Source organism: Choristoneura fumiferana, chromosome 12 (assembly GCF_025370935.1).
Source record: "Choristoneura fumiferana chromosome 12, NRCan_CFum_1, whole genome shotgun sequence".
NCBI classification, from domain to species: Eukaryota; Metazoa; Arthropoda; class Insecta; order Lepidoptera; family Tortricidae; genus Choristoneura; species Choristoneura fumiferana.
The window spans coordinates 20,923,283-20,940,924 of record NC_133483.1 but is presented as its reverse complement, the minus strand read 5'-3'; the positions used below and the strand labels follow the sequence as shown (position 1 = coordinate 20,940,924).

The following is a 17,642-nucleotide window of genomic DNA, read 5'->3' as shown; positions in this document are numbered from 1 at the left end:
CTTTACTACAACCCGCTAGTAAAATTCCATTCACGTGTTATTTTAATAGTTCTTACAAATGATGGGGTATGCATGGCTTTATTACTCACCCTCACATCTTGATTCGCCACACTACGCCTTGTTAGCTATTGTATGTTACAAATAGGGAAGCCATTAAATCAAAAACTATATCATCAGCTTGACTGATCATTCAAATAAATTTGGGTACCTATCACCGAAAATAAAACTGAAAACATCATCTTACATATTTTAATGATTTCCTACTACACCTAAAATTATATTTACAAAATAAATAGAACACTTAAAATTTAATATTGCACATAGAGGATATATCTTAATGAAATAACAACAACGATTTAAAACGAATCGGGAATCCACAAATACCTTAAATGGTGCTGAACATTGACTATTAATTAGTTACAACTTTGAAAGTTCCAAAAGGGGTATGATATTTGCATAAGCTGCTCATTTGTGAATGAGCGAACCGTTATGGGGATAAAATTGCTTGTTTTTCTTGTTGAAATTCTGTGGAACATCATCCATGTCGCCTTCTTTGTCCTGGTGAGCCGTCATATGCCTCGTCAGATGATGCCTTTCTCTGAAACTCTCGTTGCAAACAGGACACTTCAATTTTTCTTCCCTTTTCCTCCTGTTGGGATCAGACACCGCCTCGCTCTTGTGATGAGTACGCATATGATACACAAGGTCAGACGTCATCCGGAAACTAATGCTGCATTTCGCACACACGTTCTGAGCCGGCAGAGAAAAAGCGGCCAACGTCGGCGGTAATAAGGTACTGAGTATCGCCGCTGCCGGATTGGAAATAAGCGGGTTCACTGGCTCTCTCGAGGGCACTGGGAATTTCATAAAATCTGAATTCGGCGGTTGGAAATTTTGTACGCTAAATGGATACGCCGAGCCTGCTTGAAGGTAAGGAATGTCTGGCCGAAACGGCAAGAAGTTTAGCTTGTTAGGAGAAACTTGCGGTTTTGAAGAAGACTGCTTCTCTTGATATTCCACTCCTTTGAAGGCTCCACTGGCTCTTGTTTGCATCGGATTTGTCTCAGGATAGTTGGGTGATGAAGAAGGAATGATGTGCGCCTTGAAGAAATTATTCCCATTTAAAAGCTGAGCTGGTGTCAACAAGTTATTGAAAGGGGGAGCTTTAGTAAAGGAGTTAGATGATTGGCTAGTCGCGGATAGTGGTGGGCTAACAGAGTTTTGGTACAGCAAGTTATCCGGACTAACCGAAGGGTTGGGCGATCGCATCGAGAAGTTAGACACTTTAGTAAAAGCACTTCTCGGCGACATTTCAGGTTGTTTCTCATATCGGCTTTCAAATCTTGCTCTTGACTGCATACTGATCAACGTTGGATCGTCGAAGATTTTATTCTTGTATTCGGGTAGAAATTTAGGCTGCCTCGCCGCACTTTCATTGGAGTTTGGACGACTTCTAGACCGATCCGAATTCTCAGAGTCACTGCAATACATTGCTTTATTTGGATACTCATCTGTGCCAACGTCGATGTTAATATCGGAACCAAAATTAGGAGATATGTTGTTGTTGACGCGTATCCGTTCATCATCATTATCTTTAACGTCCATTGTATTTTCATTGGAGTACTCACTGTGTTTGTAAATTTCTGGTATTCTCTTCAGCGGTTGCTCCCAATTTTCATTGTTGAAAAGTTGTTTGGACACTCTTAGTTGCCTCTCCGGTTGTTTCGGTCGTAGTTTTTCGTCCGGCATCATTAAAAAAGCGACATCAAATGACCTTTTAGAAGCCTTTCCTGGATTTAGCACCGTAGACTGCATCTCGTTTTTGGAAACGTGCGTTCTAGCACTTTCAATATTCAAATTAGTCTCCTTAGAATCAGGAGAAGCTTCTTTGTAACTTTGATAATTATTTTGAACGTCCATTGTCATTGTTTGATCATTTAATTAACGTCACTTTGTGGAAAACTTTTCTCACTTATATCGCGGCTTCGCGACGAACACGCGTGCGTGCCACCCGGCTATCACTTTACGAATGCGAGAGCAATATAAGGGTGGAAAATATATAAGTGGGGATTTAGTCTACCCTTAAACCTCTGAAGTTGGGAGGGCGTGGCGGAATCCACCAGTCAGCGCCGAGCGGGAGGCGTGAAAGAAATCCGCGGGCCAATCACAGCCCGTTTCGACGATGAAGAGCAGGAAAGCTCAATCACCAGGTCAAGATAATAATAACTGCTTCGAATTGAGAGCGCATTGAGTAGCGGTAGGGTCAACTTGACAATTGCGGTATGATATTGAAAACCGCAAGCGTTTAACTCGCTTTTCAATATGGGTTCAATGTTCGCAACATTATTGTTCAATTTTGAAAACATGGACGACAATGTAACCAATAGTTTGAAAACGATGGTCAGTAAAAGTCAAGGTCAAAATATCTTTATTCAATTAAGGCTATAACAAGCACATAATAATAATATCAAAAATATCACCTTTCAAAAATAAAAAATCCAAACACACGTTCAAGAACACAAAGCTATCATAAAATTTCCATCATCATCACCATCATCATTATCATTCATAGGACGTTCACCGTTGGGCACAAGCCTTCCTCCATACACCTTTAGTTGCTTCGGTTGGAACTGGTCTGCGTGCGTTAACCAGGTCATCCTTTTATCTCGTTGGTGGACGTCTAAGGCTGCGCTCACCAATCTGCGATTAAAAAAGTTACAGTACTATGAATACTATGGATAAATTTGTTTTCGTCATACAAAACTTTGTCCATTAACTATCGATTTCCGTCCCGAGAGACCCCAAAAAAACTCCACCTATTATGATTGCAATAAATATGTTTTATATGTCGCATAAAAAATGATACCTCGGTATAGTCGGCCTAACCCCCGAGTGTATGGATGAGATTGCGAATAATGCTATTAGCACAGACGCTTCTTCTCAAATTGATATCCAACCTGAAGTCTTTGCACACAAAAATAAGCTTTACTCTATCCGAGTTAAGACTACAGTTGGAACGGTCGACGATGCTAAAAAATAACTAAAGCAAGACACAGTGGAAAGAGTCTTAGATGAGGTTAAAGAAGGTTGAAATTTGGTTGCAGGAATGTTTATAGAAATGAAAAGAAGTCTCAAATGAGAGTTCTGTTCGGTAGTAACGATAATAAGATAGGCGCAGACGTTAAAGGAAAGCCATTTGTCACATTTTAGCCATTTTTTGGCCATTCGTTCTCTCGCAATGAAATCTGTTCAAAGTATATATTTGTGGGTGTCCTTAATGACAGTTTGGAAGTTGGTAAATACTTCTATGTTGGATAGACTGTACAGTACAAGATGTGCCAGCGGGGTGCTTTATAATAATAGGATAGTCCTAAAAATATCTAAATAAATGTGTTCATCAGTTAGGTTCGATGAAATTATTGTATATATTTCTTCTTTTGTTAATTAAACACAAAATAATGAAGATATAGTTAAACGCACGCGTGACATCACACCTTTTTAACCTCCCATTTTTAAGGCCCCCACTCTCGAACTTTGATGCGCTTCATCTTTGTGATTTTTTTTTAATTGACAAAAGGGAAAAATAGGTGTCCAATATTATTTAATGGTATGACTGAAGAACCAAATGGAATATTTTTTTTACGCAGGAAACTAACCTGTTTTGAAATTACTATTGTCGCTCCGGGTTATATAACTTACGTTTTCAAATCTGGCCAAGTGCAAGTTCAATTAGTTATTAGTTTATTAGTTAGTTATTAGTTTTTTAGACGACCAGATGGCCTAGTGGTTATAGAACCTGACTACGAAGCTTGAGGTCTCGGGTTCGATTCCCGTGTCGCAGATATTTGTATGAAAAATACGAATGTTTGTTCTCGGGTCTTGGGTGTTTAATATGCATTTAAGTATGTATATATCTATATAATATTTATCCGTTGCTTAGTACCCATAACACAAGCTTTGCTAAGCTTACTTTGGGACTAGGTCAATTGGTGTAAATTGTCCCGTGATATTTATTTTTTATTTTTATTTAATTATTTGCGTGCGTACAGTCCGTATTATTGCACTTCTCATGCAAAGCATTAGTTTCAGCAATAGACATCAAATTAAATATAATTTAAAAAAATACCATGAGATACTTGACACCAATTGACTTAGTCCCAAACTAAGCAAAGCTTCTACGGATACTAGGCAACAGATAGACATCGAAATATCGAGCTTCGTTAAAATCAAGGTACGCGGAACAACACCCGCATTTAATTCATAAAATTAGTACTTAATGACCGCGCGATATTCTAACATACGAGTATTGTGTTGAACAGATAAACATACTTAGTTTGATATTTTTGAGCAAGGAAATAAATTTGCTTTTGCTGTTATTACTTTTGAGTGTACCTACTCAGTTCCTCTTAATTTATTATAGGTTGCTGAAACATTCAATCGACGCATGCTGCATTCGTCATTTTTAGACTGAGCACAGTTTAAAAACACACAAAACTTGCTTCAAAGTTATATGGTAATCAATTTTGCTATCGACTCCGCACAAAATACCTTCAGATTTTCAGTTATTTAATGAACACCTTGTATACATTCCAATGGGCCAGTTGTTTGTACCTTCATACCAAATTTTTATAGTTTTTAAAAACGTCTTTGTTACCATAGATTCAACTTAGTTTTTGTATCAAGACGTTTCAAAACCTCGCTAATTTGCCAATAAAACATCCGATGGCATTTTTAAACAAGCTCTATAGGTACTTACTACGAAGTGCAATATTCAAACTTCGTATCTTGCCGTCCCGCTGACGTTTATACTATTTAATACGAGATTAAGAAGGACGGCACGATACAATCTTCGATTTTCAATTTCGTAGTTGCCCCCAGATCTTGACGTAACCAGTACACACCCCGGTCGCGTGTTCAGTGGCATAATCTGTGGCACGCGGGCGCAATTACTTATCAATACTTATCAGAGGCTATTACTTATTCTGTGTCAGAGGTATTGGATTCATTGGCTGTTGGCCGATATAGGGATAAACATTATGCTGCTTATGATTCTTGGGGTCTTCTAAGCATTTTTAATGGGTACTTAATGTTAACTGACACATAGAAAGTATCCGGGTCACCATTTGATTGAAGTTTTTTTTTGTTAAATCTCTAAAATTTATCTGAAAATGGTTTAAATGAAAAAAAAAAGCTTTTTAGCTAACTTTCCTGGCACCGCGTGGGAACTACAGGGCAAGCCAATCCGAGAGGAGACCTGTGCCCAGCAGTGTGTTGACTATAATACCCATTGTATAAGACAGGGTAGGCATTCCCAAGAGTGAAGCGAGTGTTTCAAATCACTATACAAACCATTTGTTGGTCCTTCGAACACGATCCATCAGTCGGCAGAACGTGTAAATCGATCGACTGACGTCGCAAACGTTTGTCGTCCAGTTAATAAGGTGTCAGGCTGTCGGGCCCTTCTTGGGATTGATAGATGGAGTAGCGTTGGTGTCTTCAGTTGATTCCACTATGTTTGTGAAATATCGGTCGATCCTGGAAATAATTATGCGGACTACTATAATTGTTATCAATGTGAAAGTTTGTGGATCGTGTCTGTTACTCATTAAAGCTAACTTTGTTGGATAGATTTAAATGTCAATTTCGTGTGTTTTTTTTAGGATTCTGTTCCCAAATGACGACGAACGAAACCATATTAATATGACTGTCTGTCTATCTGACAAGCACAAGACTACAGCTCACAATGATACTAACATCTCAGAATCCGTAATCGATAGACAACTGAAATTTATACATAATATGGATGTGTAGTGCCCTTTTATTTCCGCTACAAAAAAAAAGCGGCCAAGTGCGAGTCGGACTCGCACATGAAGGGTTTTTGGTGGAAGCATAGTATGTACATATATATTTTTTTTAGTTTTATCACTCTTTTTTTAGAATTACATGGACACATTTTACCACTTTGGAAGTGTCTCTCGCGCAAGCTATTCAGTTTAGAAAAAAATGATATTAAAAACCTCAATATCATTTTGAAGACCTATCTATAGATACCACACACGTATGAGTTTTATAAAAAAAACGAGTTTCAGTTCTAAGTATGGGAAACTGGGGAACCCCCAAAATTTATTGTTTTTTTTTCTATTTTTGTATGAAAATCTTAATGCGGTTCACAGAATACATCTACTTACCAAGTTTCAATAGTATAGTTCATATAGTTTCAAAAAAAGTGGCTGTGACATACGGACGGACAGACAGACAAACAGACCTGACGAATCCATAAGGGTTCCTTTTTTTGCCATTTGGCTACGGAACTCGAATGAAAGGAAGTCGCACGGGCGGTACTAGAATTATGAACATCGACTCATTAAAGCCCTCAGTCTAATAGACTCTCGTTCGTATTTTTTTGTTTACCGCCATTAAGACACAATAAATAAATAATACACACACACACCCACACACAAACATCACGCCTGTATTCCCAAATGGGGTAGGCAGAGCACACGAAACGATACCGCTTGGGAGCCACTTTTAGCAAATTTTAGGTTTAGTTTGACAGAAACGGTACAATAGTGACAGGTTGCTAGCCTGTCGCTTACGGTATACCTTAACCTATATGTCGCCTCTTACGACATCCACGGAAGAAATGGAGAGGTGTAATTCTAACCCGACACCACACGGGTAAATAAATAATAATAAGAAAATAAATATCATGGGACACTTGACACTAATTGACTTGTCCCAAACTAAGCAAAGCTTGTACTATATGTACTCTATAAATAAGTACATGCTTAAATACATATTAAACATCCAAGACCCGAGAACAAAAATTCGTATTATTCATACAAATAGTGCCCCGGCCGGGATTCAAACCCGACACCTCAAGCTTCGTAGTCAGGTTCTCTAACCACTTGGCCATCTGGTCGTCATACACAATGTAATATTATTTATTTATTATTTTTATCTCCTTGCGAAAAACACATAGAAATAGCAACTGGAGTTCAATGGGGGCTTGTGTCCAGCAGTGGACACGTCCTACTCCTGATGATGATGACGTAAATCGCTAATCATCAATATACCCATATTTTTTTAAATCCCCGTCGGTTCAAGACCAATATTGATTCTATCCACGCTGGCAAAAACCGCGCCCTCAGCCAAACCGCTTTAAGGCCATATGTCGGCAAAAATTCCATAATTGCATTAAGCTACCCCAAGTACCTAGAGCTCGTTTAATTACGAACTCCCACTTAGACATATGCGATGTGTGGCTCATACGAGAGTGCTTTGATCATCATTGAGAACGATTGTCGGGAGATTTACGAGTTATATATGTCATCTGTGAGTGGATTGGCAAAAATTCTGCGCCTTTAAGTTTTTAGACTTTTTTTAGATAAAACTTACCCGTCTACACGCTATCTCACCTGCTAAAAAGTGCAAGTGAGGCCAATGTGTGAGTCTACAGCAGCATGAAAGTTATTTCTATTGTTGTGTTGTTTTGAACATGAAACTACCGTGAGACTCACTCATATTAAATATAATGACCCGGATAACTCACGTCTTAAATCGAGTTTAGCTCGACATGTTTCGGGCTAATCCGTAGCCCTTCGTCTTCGGAGCAACGCGACTCAGCGGCTGCTGCAACACGCGCACTGCCCAGTGCTGCTGTGCACTGAGCAGTGCGCGTGTTGCAGCGGCCGCTGAGTCGCGTTGCTTCGTGTCGTGCGGTTCCTCTGACACTTATACTAATTAATACGGGAGCGAGAGGGACGGTACGATACGAACTTCGAGTTTCGAGTTTCGTAGTAGCCCTGCTGAAGACGGGAACTTGTATGGCAACACTTGGCGGGTTTACTCATTTTTAACCCCCGACGCAAAAAGAGGGCTCGTAGCTCTTAAACGGGTGGACCGATTTTAATGTGTTTTTTTTATTTAAAAGCAGGTTTTCTAGCGATGGTTCTTAGACATGTTGTATCAAAATCAGTTCAGCCGTTTTTGAGATATTGAATGTTGATTAGGTTATGTTTGGCTATTGTAGTAGAGAACAATCTTTTACTACGAATACTTTTAGATGTGCCCATTTCATAGCTCAAAAACATGCGTAATACAATTGGCAATCCACAGTAGTTTTCATTAGTGCTCCTACGCAGGGGTGAACGTCCCCCGAGTCCCGGCTCTGCATATGGCGTGTAAATGCGATCGTATTGCAACTACCCTACTTTTTACAAGTGCTATTGTTGAACTGCTGTGGTTTTCGAGCGGTGGATTATCGATGTTTAAACGTTCTGTTTTTTCTGGTGTTTGTTAAAATAACGAGAAAGACGTCGAGATATTCATGTAGTATTTGTAATTGGATCAACCATCTTTTTAGGGCAGCTTGTTGCCATGGTAACGTCTCCTGCATGTTGCATGTCGTCTCGTGATCATGGCGCATATGCAACTACGCCGAAATATCGAGCTTCAGTAAAATCAAGGTACGCGGAACAAAACCCGATTTCATAAAATTAGTTTTCTATGTCTTCTTTTTAACTATTAATTTCATGTGTCTTACAAAAGTAAATAAATCTAAATGTATCTAAGAAAATGCAAAGGAAAATGAACCCATACAACAACAAGTTTCGTCGGATATCCTGCTTGTGCTATAATACTTACTTGAGTTATGGTTTTGTAATGACCACGATAGTCTAAAATATTGTGTCTCCTGAGTTACTTAGTAAAAGTATGGTTTTAAGAGGTAAAAATCCACTAAAAGTCAAGAGTTGTGAAAGTTAAGGCGATTCCTTCATGGCTCATCTCCTAAGCATGCTAGTAAATAATATACTACCTGAGTTACGGGACAGAATGACATACCCTTAAAATTACTACTAATGATGATAAATTATCAGTAGATCATTTCTATCATTTGCGGCTAAATAGTACTAACATTAGATCTATAATCCAAGCAAACACATCTCATGCAATCACTCTAAAGTAGACTTCGATTCGTCCCATTCATCTGACAGGTTGGGGATGGCCATTATGGTTATTGTGATCAGATGGCCGCGCCAGCGCATATGTTGCGTGATTGTGAATAAGCGATTGAGTAATTTTGATACTTATTTTCAAGGTGTATTAAGAGCGTTTATGAAAACACACACTGGCAGTAACACTATTAACACTGACAATGCTGTATATTTGTATGTTGCATTTTTGTTAGTTTTTCTCGATTATTCCATATAAATTGAATGAAAATTAAAAATGTGTCTAATAGAACTGTTCTTAATATATAAGTTAATGTGTCTACTCCAATAATTATGCGTGATAGACTTTTATTTTCTTAAAAAACCGTTAATAAACATTTGTTTGTTTTTAGAGAATATAAAAGTTTATCAAATAATTATTGGAGTAGATACATTAACTTCTATATTAAGAACAGTTCTATCAGACCACATTTTTAATTTTCATTTCGTTTTTATGGAATAATCGAGAAAAACTAACAAAAATGAAATGTTGCTAGCTCAGCAGGTATAAACGCTCTTAAGTAACCCGCTAAATGGATCGATGACATTGCGAAAATTAAAGGCAACCGATGAACGCAGGTAACCAGCAAGTTGTTCTTCATTGTGGCGTTCTAAAGGGAAGCGTTTGGTTAACAATGGACTTACTCCGGCTGATGATGATGATGAATTAGGATGAAAGAAGTCAGGTACTTAAGAAGACATGAAATATAAGAAGCAATCATCATTGATATGGAATTAGAAATAAGTACCTATTGATATTATTGTCAAAACGAGTCTTTCTCTATAAAAAAACTTCTGAAGGTTTGGTTGCAGAATTTACAGTTTTTCTAATTAAGTATACGTATTTAGTAGTCCAATAACTAATGTATTTATGTTAATTTAACCGATAAATAGAGTAAGTACTTAAAAAAATCATGAACTATACCCAAATAATGACACGCATTAATTTTATTATTAAAATCTTGTAGCGTAAATATCAAAACCTTTCCATCAATCTATAACACTATTGTCATCCTATACAATATGCATTATTGCATGGCTTGCCCAACATGCTATTTATTCGCGCATGCGTCCAATAAACATTACAGATATCGTAAGAATACCACACAATTCTACGCTTTATGTTCATTTACATATAGTTGAAAATACGAAATAGTTGTCTCATTAAGACTATTCTTTGCAATCAGAACTTTATTTGTTGAAAGTAGGGTATATATTTTAAAAAAAGTTGGTTGAGCTGTCATGGTTATTTTTTCAATAGATCTGCTAAATATACTAACGAATTGCTTTTCCATTATCGATCATTTAATTACGTGTTTATTTGTTCTTTCCAAGCACTATATCGGGGGCTCTTTCATATTTTATATAAATTTTAATTTTTCTCGAACTATTACTTTCACGATATTGTTAGTTTTTTCATTTAATCAAACCTAAGTTCACGTTTTTTTTGTGTGACTCATGATAAATGAGTTGCATAAAGTAACTTTGAGTTTATAGTTATAATACCTATATCAAAAGTGTATTATTTTCCACCTAAATTCACTTTAGCAATCGAAAGCTATACATTTATTTCTTCTTGTGCTTTCTTTATTTATATTTTGCGATAGTTATGTTTTCAGTTAAGATTTAAAAATTTCTCTTACAGGCGATTCTTGCATTTTATTTTTAGATACAGTTCAAGAAATTGCTTTGCATTTTAGCGTTTATTGAATGAACTTTCCGGTTTATTTATGCAACTAATGAGATTTTAATAAGATTTTGATCAGAAATAAATTTGTGAAACCATATTATGTGACAATTAGAATTCACTTTTTATTTTTGAACTTAGCATTATTGATCAAAGCTTTTAGCAAGTGTTACTACAATACGATTCTCTTGAAAAAGCATTTAACGCGTTGCATATGGTAATAGGGTTCCATAGGGGCGCATTGTCCGCGGCTTTTGCACCATATGGTCCAAAAATTCACAAACAAGTGTTCACCAAATCCTACTAACAATGCTTGCGATTATGCGTTCGAATTAGCTAAAATATTTAGCCAAACTACAGTGACATCTATCGAGTTGGTGAATAAAGTTGAAAATATTAAGCAGCTCTTGGAAATTTGATTAGTTTGGAACGTTATTTGAAATGGAACTAAAGCTACAAAGGCATAGAATTGAAATTTGATGATACATGAGAATTTGTCGATAGTAAAGATACCAGCACAACTTTTAAATACGGCAGTGCTATCGAACTCGATGTTAATCAAAATAGTGAAACAGATGAAGATGCACTGTTGGAAGTAGATGTTAAGGTTACTTTTGCAATGAGAGCTGTTTCAAAAGAGATTTTCAAAATTATTAGGGTGAGTGATCCAAATATAGGCATTGGTAAGGGGATGATTATAGTAGAATTGTATGAAGACCAATTGTTGGACACCATATGTTGGATTTGTATTAGTAGTATTTAGGGATATTGCAACGCATATTTTAATGGACAGGTGTTTGTTTGGTTTTGGAATTATCGAACTATATTGACTTTGTGGTGTTACATTGTTACGGGGATAAACGTTGGGTTATTACAAGTTATTAAAGGTTTGAGGTGGTTACCGTAAACATTGCTAAACAGTATGTAGGTACTAGGGATATATTTATTATTTATTTATATTCGTGATGTTTGAAAACTAACAACTACTTAAAGAAGACTATGCAAATAAAACCATTTTGATTTGATTTAGCTAATATTTATTTTATTACTACGCACATTTTACTAACAAATATCAATCTTTGAATTTCTTTCATTTTCCCTTATTATTTACAGATTTACTTGCACTTGGCGGGTTATATTGAGATTGGTTTTTGGAATCTTTTTGTATTTTTTATTGCAATTCCAAATTTTTACTTTTACGGTCATCCCGTAAAACCTAAATTGAAAATACAAACTGAAATATAGATGCACAGAAAAACCAGAAAAATAAGACCAGCACACAGTGGTCACCAGCAGCGGTGTAGCGGTATAGCACGCGGTACGGAAACCTGGGTTCGATTCCCAGTGCTGGTCTTATTTTTCTGGTTTTTCTGTGCATCTATATTTCAGTTTGTATTTTCAATTTGGGTTATATTGAGTTGTGGTTTTGGTGTACCTAAAAAAATATATTTCGGTCGCTGACCCACATGAAAATTTTCTCATACTTACAAATAGAAATCTACCCACTGATTCTCCCACTTCCATCTCACAAACGAGACTTTTCCCAGGAGAGTCGTCGGGAATCGTTCTTAAAAGATTATAGATTAGTCTTCGACCAACTAATCTGTCGAAGTTGACAAGACTCAGGAGGCTGAGGCAATTCAAGTTGCAGATGCGACCGCTTTGGGATCATCAGTCAATCAGAAAAAGGGTTCCGTATTCGATTAGAAAGAAGAAAAAAACATTTATTTATAACAACAATAACATACAGGGTACAATAAATATTTATAATGGGAAATATTTATGGTTGATGCTGTTGTGTTTTAGTTGATTAGATTATAGTAGTGTGCAAAAATAAGAAACAAAAGAGGAGAGAGATAAAAAGTCATTGTAAGTATAAAAAAGTTTGTAATTTATAGTTTTGGATCCTGTGCAACAGATTTTAGAAAAATGCTAAGAAAGAAAATTATGAAACCAAAATATTTTCACTTAACACTCGAAAAAAGTTTTAATACGGCTCTTGAAAATGTCAATTCTTTATGTAGGTAACGCAAAAATAGTTTTGAGAATTTCCAAGAAAATTCATAATAATTTCGGATTTTAATCCAACTGCCGAATCTGGGCATTGATTTTGACGAAGAAAAAAAAACGTTCCCTATTTTCCATAAAAATTTTGTGTCCATTTCGTAACAACCCATATAAATGTATGAAAAAAAGTCACAAAACTGAGAAAAAAATTAGGGTCACTTTTTTTCTTCGTTTAAATCAATAGTGCTCGTTATTCTGAGTAAGGAGAGTCCAGAATTACCTAATACTGAAAAAATAAAGTTGTAGCGCCATTTAAAGTAAAAATGCCCATCTAATGGTTTGTGCGAAGGAAACTGTAGACAAAAGCCATTTTTTATCAAATCTTGCAACATCAACTTCAACAAAAAATTTACAAAACTGTTACAATTCATCCGAAAATATTTTAGAGATGCGACCGAAAACAAAAACAAACGAAAGGGAACTCGCTACTAGATGCAAATTGTGAACAATATGAGCGTGAAATATGGGTTCAAGAAATCCTGTTCTTGGTACAAAAAGCGAAAAACAAATGAACAGAAAAAGTTCTTGCTGAAAAAAAAACAATGTCGTCGGAACACAGGGCAGGAAGAGAGCGTGAATAAGTACCTCCATTGTAGCAAAGAGGGTCCCTATTTTTATTTGTCTTTGTTATAAATGTTATTAATATTAGTGCTACCTTGTCTTCACCTTCGGAAGAGGAAGTGTAGTGTGGATTATATAATTCAAAGGTGTTTAAGAGAGGTTGTTAAAAAAATAATAGCCATGCAAATTGATTGTACCTATGAATTTAAGATTATATACAATTAGTACAAGTTACATTAGAAACGAGCTACCTACCTAGTCCGCGAATAATTATTTTGGAATTCGTGACTATTTTTAAGATTTTGAATGTTAGTTTTTACGATTTTGAAGAATTAAGAAGCCTGTCCGGGGTTTTTTTAGCAGATTTTTTTTACTAGGTAGTCCGTCGGTTAAGACTTAAGACCTCTCAGAATTGCGTGGACCTATCAAGCTGAAATTAATATTAAATATTTACCCAAGGATGTTTTTGGATACCTGTAAATTTGTACGGAACCCCTTAGATTGCACTTCATCGGTTTTTCAGGATGGAGAGACTATAGACAATTACGGAACCCTTATAATTGCAACCATTATTAAATTTATTCTATCAGAAAAAGTTATTTCTCAAATTGTACAAGCACATTAGGTATAGTATAACATATCCCAAAAAACCGTGACATATATATATACGTCAAATACCCAGCTTATTTCAACAGCGAATTGAAAAGGAAGGAAAACACAATCCAAAAAAATAACCCTCAAATGCTCATTCCACATTCACTGGCCCAACGGGCCGATGATTAATGGCCATTTTTTGTTGATTTTCCCCCAGATTTTGCCACAGCCAAGATTCTTAAAAATCGCTGCCAAGTGCGTTGTTCAAGCATATTGATAGAAGTGAATTAATTCAGTTTTTTTGGTGGGCAGCGGCGTGAGAAAGAGTTATGGTATACGATGAGCAGACAGAATCTATTCGAGTACTGTTGTAGACGGGCGTAATAGTGTCGGAGACAAGACTAGTTTAGACACATGTAGGTTTAAAATTACGCTCATAAGTAGAATTAAATGTAAGTCTACTTTATTCAGGTAGCTCAAGGAAAAAGTAGAAAATACTGTGAGTGTACATTACTTATGAAATAAATAAGTACAATGAGAAAATTGATCTTAATTAACTTAGTCCCAAGGTAATTGAAGCTTGTAAGTACCTACTATTGATAACATGTAATAGATAAACATGTAATATGTACTTAAAAATTAAATAATCTACTAAACGATTCATTTCCTAATATGAATGAGAACCAATGTATAAATTCGATTCTACAATCACACTTCATCAACCCTTTTACAAGATTCCGAAATATTAGCCACGGTGTCACACCAAACCGCGCACCATTTAGAGACAAAGGCCCCCGATGTTAATGTCTCAATTTAATGTTACAGCCGTGTCCCCCTGGCCGTTATGGCCCCCGTCGGCTTTTGAACGGTTAATTCGATGGAAAGATCAGTTTGCTGTGTTTAACCCTGCTCGGCAGTTTCATTGTGTTGTTGTTTGATTCGTTTTAAAAATTGTTTTATTTTTAAACATTTTTATTCTACATGACAAAGTTCGAATTACTTTAAGATCAATTAGTATATACCTATAGCATTATATTCGAAGAATTTGGAAAAAAAAGTTTTTCATTCATAATTCGACCTAATTGGCGATAAACTCTTCTAGGGTTTAAAAAAAGGACCAGAAATCATAGTTTCTGTTTATTTTATTGCATTTGGTACAGTCACCAGCACCAATATCTGACACAACAAGCGTGCATTAATATCTGATACGACTCTATTTCTAGGGCCGGAAGGATGTGTCAGATATTTTTGCACGCTCCGCTGTGGCAGATATTAATCTGTCATCTCCCAGGATAACAGGATCAAAGGAATTTGGGCACAAATTTGTGCCTCTGGGAGAGGACAGGTTAATGCTGGTGACTGTACTAACAGTTTAAATTTAAATAACTTATTGGAAATCTATTGCATGAATAGTAAAATATATATACAGATCAAAAATTTAGAAAAAACTATTAGCAACTAGGTAAAATGCCAAAATTCACGAACACTTTCCATTGCAGTACGAAAAACAATTTTCAATTAGTACTTAATTTAGTACATTAAGATTGGTAGCAGTAAACCTGTTTAAAGATCTAAGACTGTCTGTAGTAGTGTGTGTAGTAGTGTCCGCCCCTAAAAATCAATTCTGACACCTGTCATCATCGTACTAAATCCGTCAATGTTTTTGTTTTTTTACGTATTCAATATGGGAGTGACACGTGTCAGGATTGACTTCTTAACGGCGGGCTACTATAGTAACTAAGCAGGTACGTAAACAATCTAAATGTGTCAATCATCCACATTCACACCGTAGCCAACGTCAACCAAACCCCTTTACAAAGCCACATCCGTATCAGCATAACGCTCAAACGAATGGCCTGCTGTCGGCCACCGCTAATTAAACAAATGGTCTAGAAACAAGATTGTGATATTGTCCTTTCTATAGGACACTCCCTTTCTAACACCACAATACCCTTATTAAGCTATCCCGCTCCCCCTAAACGCTGGAGGAACGTCACTCATTATGTAAAATAACCCCCTTTGTTTGAGGGAGATGGGAGATAAGAGTTTTTAGGGAAAGTCTTGACAGTTGGTATATGGAGACTGATTAAGATAGTCCGTGTTTTTCTGAGACGCTTAATTGTTTGAGAAGTCTGCTCGTTTGTGGAATTCGTTATACACTAAGAGCTTAGACCGAAATATATGGTTAAAAAAATTAAAATTCCCTAACCCTAGGTAGTAGCAAGGTTTTGTAGTTAAATACATTTCGACACCACTTAACCCATATCTCGTCTCGGCCGTGCAAGTATGCCTTTATTTAGAACTAAATAAAAAGTTTAATGAAAAATATTGTTGATAAATTGAATGATTCTAATTATACTTTATATTGTGTAATGTAGTAAATTGAGGGGTTTGGTTTAGCTGGAGTTTATTTTCTTATTTTAAGAGCATTAAAATAAAACCTTGCTTTTAGTCTTTCCTTTATTACAGTAACAAAACAGTTTCGATTGCACATAGGTTTTAATCCGTTTGACAATGAAGATACTCCGCAATATATTACCAACTTTTGTTACAAACAATTTAAAAAAACTTTTTAAATTAAATGTCATTCATATGCGAAATACCGGTAAAAACTCATTTGTGCCAAGTGCCAATAAAGTAGCAGATTCGAGCGCAGTCCCATATTGAAAAACGACCATTTTTCAATAAATCGCCCCGACGGGAACAAAAAAATACCTCATTTCATTACACCGACTCCATTAGTAAGATATGCCAAATTCTATTAAACTCTTTTCGGTAAAAGCAGCGCTCGTTTTAATAATAAAACACTTACTTTTCCAACATCGTATCTTATGTCTTCAAGCTACTCCAAAAGCAACCTTGTAACACCATACAAAAAGATCGCATTGTAACCACGTGGTTTGAATAGCTACGAAGTTGAAAAAATAAGCACTCGTAATTCCTTTTGCGGAAAATCGGAACAAAATACGACCCTAGCACGGGCTAGTAGGGTTTGGAATCCGTAGGGTTGTTTTAAGCCGATCGCTGATGATTTTTCAAATACCGGGGTGAACAGCAAAGGGTGTTGGTTAAATTTAAATTTATGTTTCGTTAGATTTGATCGCGCTTAGCAGAATGCCGGTTTGAATGGTGTGATAGAACTTTTTTTTAATGATTTATTTTGGCAAAGGGTTTTCCGGCGTTATGCCTTTTGATGTTGTTTTTTTTTAATTCAAATTCGACTTAATTACTACAATACACAATATGAATCTTTGATTCTTATTATTATGTGGCCATAGAACTGCAGCTTTATTGTCTAAAGCCGGGTTTAGACTTGCAAGGAAAATCGTGCAAGTTGTATTACATTGCGAGACCGAAAAGCCAACGAGTTTGTAGTGGTCAATCGAGCGCCGCAATGTAATGCAACTTGCACGCTTTGTCTTGCAAGTCTAAGCTCGGTTTTGCACAGTTAGAATGTCAGTTGTTTTCACCACTTCTTTCTGTCACATGGTATAAGACGAGGGTAGAAAGAGATGGCGAATGAAATCTTGAACGTCAGCGCGTTAGACAATACGGCCTCTGGTTAAAATGTACTAGGAATAAAAATGAAAATAATATATAAATAAAATAATATAATTTTTTGTATGTGAAATACATTCTTAGGGTTTCGCAGTCCTACAAAGAACCCATAATAGTTTTGAGATCTCCGTCCATCTCTCCGTCCGTCCATCCGTCCGTTTGTCTGTCCGCGACTTACCTTA

General features: G+C 36.3%; 1 protein-coding gene across 1 annotated transcript; it reads right to left on the bottom strand.

Annotated features, from left to right (window-relative positions):
• Positions 1 to 312: 312 nt before the first annotated feature.
• On the bottom strand, positions 313 to 2,009 carry LOC141433853 (uncharacterized). The gene has a single exon (XM_074095952.1). It carries the CDS (start codon positions 1,924 to 1,926, stop codon positions 466 to 468), a length of 1,461 nt encoding a protein of 486 aa, XP_073952053.1. The 5' UTR covers positions 1,927 to 2,009; the 3' UTR covers positions 313 to 465.
• Positions 2,010 to 17,642: the final 15,633 nt, after the last annotated feature.